General features: G+C 46.3%; 1 protein-coding gene across 1 annotated transcript in view; it reads left to right on the plus strand.

The window, feature by feature from the left end:
- folr (folate receptor) overlaps window positions 1-5,000 on the plus strand; it is a 23,979-nt gene that overhangs the window by 15,015 nt on the left and 3,964 nt on the right. Inside the window, exon 2 of the mRNA XM_079611105.1 lies at window positions 4,537-4,863. Coding sequence (XP_079467231.1) covers window positions 4,780-4,863 — 84 coding nt within the window. The 5' untranslated portion in view covers window positions 4,537-4,779. The remainder of the gene's footprint in view (window positions 1-4,536; window positions 4,864-5,000) is intronic.

A 5,000-nucleotide genomic window follows, 5' to 3' on the forward strand; every position in this document is an offset into this window, starting at 1 on the left:
ACTCACTCGATCACTATCACTCACTCACTCACTCACTCACTCGATCACTCACTCGATCACTCACTCACTCACTCACTCACTCGATCACTCACTCACTGACTGACTCACTCACTCACTCACTCACTCACTCACTCACTCACTCACTCACTCACTCACTGACTCAATCACTCACTCACTCACTCACTCACTCACTCATTCGATCACTATCACTCACTCGATCACTATCACTCACTCTCACTCGATCACTATCACTCACTGACTCACTCACTCACTCACTCACTCGATCACTCACTCACTGACTCACTCACTCACTCACTCACTCACTCATTCGATCACTATCACTCACTCGATCACTATCACTCACTCACTCGATCACTGTCACTCACTCACTCGATCACTATCACTCACTCACTCACTCGATCACTATCACTCACTCACTCACTCACTCGATCACTATCACTCACTCGATCACTCACTCACTCACTCACTCACTCGATCACTCACTCGATCACTCACTAACTCACTCACTCACTCACTCACTCGATCACTATCACTCACTCGATCACTCACTCACTCACTCACTCACTCGATCACTCACTCGATCACTCACTAACTCACTCACTCACTCTCACTCGATCACTATCACTCACTCGATCACTATCACTCACTCGATCACTATCACTCACTCATTCGATCACTATCACTCACTCACTCGATCACTATCACTCACTCACTCGATCACTATCACTCACTCACTCGATCACTATCACTCACTCACTCGATCACTATCACTCACTCGATCACTGTCACTCACTCACTCGATCACTATCACTCACTCTCACTCGATCACTATCACTCACTCGATCACTGTCACTCACTCACTCGATCACTATCACTCACTCACTCACTCGATCACTATCACTCACTCACTCGATCACTATCACTCACTCACTCACTCACTCGATCACTCACTCACTCACTCGATCACTCACTCGATCACTCACTCACTCACTCACTCGATCACTATCACTCACTCGATCACTATCACTCACTCGATCACTATCACTCACTCACTCGATCACTATCACTCACTCTCACTCGATCACTATCACTCACTCTCACTCGATCACTATCACTCACTCACTCACTCACTCAGTCACTCACTCGATCACTCACTCGATCACTCACTCACTCACTCACTCACTCTCACTCGATCACTATCACTCACTCACTCACTCGATCACTCACTCAATCACTCACTCACTCACTCGATCACTATCACTCACTCACTCACTCACTCACTCGATCACTCACTCACTGACTCACTCACTCTTACTCGATCACTATCACTCACTCACTCTCACTCGATCACTATCACTCACTCACTCTCACTCGATCACTATCACTCACTCACTCTCACTCGATCACTATCACTCACTCACTCTCACTCACTCACTCTCACTCGATCACTATCACTCACTCACTCTCACTCGATCACTATCACTCACTCACTCACTCTCACTCACTCACTCGATCACTATCACTCACTCGATCACTATCACTCACTCGATCACTATCACTCACTCGATCACTATCACTCACTCGATCACTATCACTCACTCGATCACTATCACTCACTCACTCGATCACTATCACTCACTCACTCACTCACTCACTCGATCACTATCACTCACTCACTCACTCACTCGATCACTCACTCACTGACTCACTCACTCGATCACTATCTCTCACTCGATCACTATCACTCACTCACTCTCACTCGATCACTATCACTCACTCACTCTCACTCGATCACTATCACTCACTCACTCTCACTCGATCACTATCACTCACTCTCACTCGATCACTATCACTCACTCTCACTCGATCACTATCACTCACTCTCACTCGATCACTATCACTCACTCGATCACTATCACTCACTCGATCACTATCACTCACTCGATCACTATCACTCACTCGATCACTATCACTCACTCGATCACTATCACTCACTCGATCACTATCACTCACTCACTCGATCACTATCACTCACTCACTCGATCACTATCACTCACTCACTCGATCACTATCACTCACTCACTCGATCACTATCACTCACTCACTCGATCACTATCACTCACTCACTCGATCACTATCACTCACTCACTCAATCACTATCACTCACTCACTCGATCACTCACTCACTCACTCACTCACTCGATCACTCACTCACTCACTCACTCGATCACTCACTCAATCACTCACTCACTCACGCAATCACTATCACTCACTCACTCGATCACTATCACTCACTCACTCGATCACTATCCCTCACTCACTCGATCACTATCCCTCACTCACTCGATCACTATCACTCACTCACTCGATCACTATCACTCACTCACTCGATCACTCACTCACTCACTCACTCACTCACTCACTCGATCACTCACTCACTCACTCACTGACTCACTCACTCACTCACTCACTGACTCACTCACTCACTCACTCACTCACTCACTCACTGACTCACTCACTCACTCACTCACTCACTCGATCACTATCACTCACTCACTCGATCACTATCACTCACTCACTCGATCACTATCACTCACTCACTCGATCACTATCACTCACTCACTCGATCACTATCACTCACTCACTCGATCACTTACTCGATCACTCGATCACTCTCTCACTCAATCACTCACTCGATCACTCACTGACTCACTCACTATCACTCACTCACTCTCACTCGATCACTATCACTCACTCTCACTCGATCACTATCACTCACTCTCACTCGATCACTATCACTCACTCTCACTCGATCACTATCACTCACTCGATCACTATCACTCACTCGATCACTATCACTCACTCACTCGATCACTCACTCACTGACTCACTCACTCGATCACTATCACTCACTCGATCACTATCACTCACTCACTCGATCACTCACTCACTGACTCACTCACTCGATCACTATCACTCACTCTCACTCGATCACTATCACTCACTCTCACTCGATCACTATCACTCACTCACTCTCACTCGATCACTATCACTCACTCACTCTCACTCGATCACTATCACTCACTCACTCTCACTCGATCACTATCACTCACTCGATCACTATCACTCACTCTCACTCGATCACTATCACTCTCTCACTCGATCACTATCACTCACTCACTCGATCACTATCACTCACTCGATCACTCACTCACTCACTCACTCACTCGATCACTCACTCACTCACTCACTCGATCTCTCACTCGATCACTCACTCACTCACTCTCACTCGATCACTCACTCACTCACTCACTCGATCACTATCACTCACTCACTCGATCACTATCACTCACTCACTCACTCACTCGATCACTCACTCACTGACTCACTCACTCGATCACTATCACTCACTCTCACTCGATCACTATCACTCACTCTCACTCGATCACTATCACTCACTCACTCTCACTCGATCACTATCACTCACTCACTCGATCACTATCACTCACTCACTCGATCACTCACTCACTCACTCACTCACTCGATCACTCACTCACTCACTCACTCGATCTCTCACTCGATCACTCACTCACTCACTCTCACTCGATCACTATCACTCACTCTCACTCGATCACTATCACTCACTCTCACTCGATCACTATCACTCTCTCACTCGATCACTATCACTCACTCTCACTCGATCACTATCACTCTCTCACTCGATCACTATCACTCACTCACTCGATCACTATCACTCACTCACTCGATCACTCACTCACTCACTCACTCACTCGATCACTCACTCACTCACTCACTCACTCGATCTCTCACTCGATCACTCACTCACTCACTCGATCACTATCACTCACTCACTCGATCACTATCACTCACTCACTCGATCTCTCACTCGATCACTCACTCACTCTCACTCGATCACTCACTCGATCACTCACTCGATCTCTCACTCGATCACTCACTCACTCACTCGATCACTCACTCACTCACTCACTCGATCACTCACTCACTCACTCGATCACTCACTCGATCACTCACTCGATCTCTCACTCGATCACTCACTCACTCACTCGATCACTATCACTCACTCACTCGATCACTATCACTCACTCACTCGATCTCTCACTCGATCACTCACTCACTCTCACTCGATCACTCACTCACTCTCACTCGATCACTCACTCACTCACTCGATCACTATCACTCACTCACTCGATCACTCACTCACTCACTCGATCACTCACTCACTGACTCACACATTCACTCGCACACACACACACACACTCTCTCTCTCTCTCTTTTTTTTCTTGGTTATTTGAACGTTATAGGAACATTTCATCATTCTTCAAACATTACTGGAATGTTACTTTTGAATGGTCTCTGTTATATATAATTGTAAAACAAGTATTTGAGTAAAAACTTTTTAAAAAAACATCAGAAGAACATTATTATTATTTTTACATTATTTATTATTATTTTGAGAACATTATTAAACACCAGAAGGAATGTTAATGTTACTGGAAGAGTGTTTGTTCACGTGTCAGCGGGTTGTTTCCCTGATCACTGTAAACTGTAATGTGGACTCATGCATTTCTGTAAAGCTGCTTTTTAAAGTGTGTGTGTGTGTGTGCGTGTCAGTGTTCCCCGTGGAAGGACAGCGCCTGTTGCACAGCGAACACCACAGAAGAAGCGCATCAGGATCAGTCGTATCTCTACAACTTCAACTGGAATCACTGCGGGATCATGAGCGAACCGTGCAAGAGGCACTTCATCCAGGACACGTGTTTCTACGAGTGCTCACCACACCTGGGGCCCTGGATTCAGGAGGTACACACTCACTCACACTCACACACACACACACACACACACACACACTCACTCACACTCACTCACACACACACACACACACACACACACACTCACACACTCACACACACACACACACACACACACACACACACACA

Source organism: Phoxinus phoxinus (genome assembly GCF_949152265.1).
Source record: "Phoxinus phoxinus genome assembly, chromosome: 4".
NCBI classification, from domain to species: domain Eukaryota; kingdom Metazoa; phylum Chordata; class Actinopteri; order Cypriniformes; family Leuciscidae; genus Phoxinus; species Phoxinus phoxinus.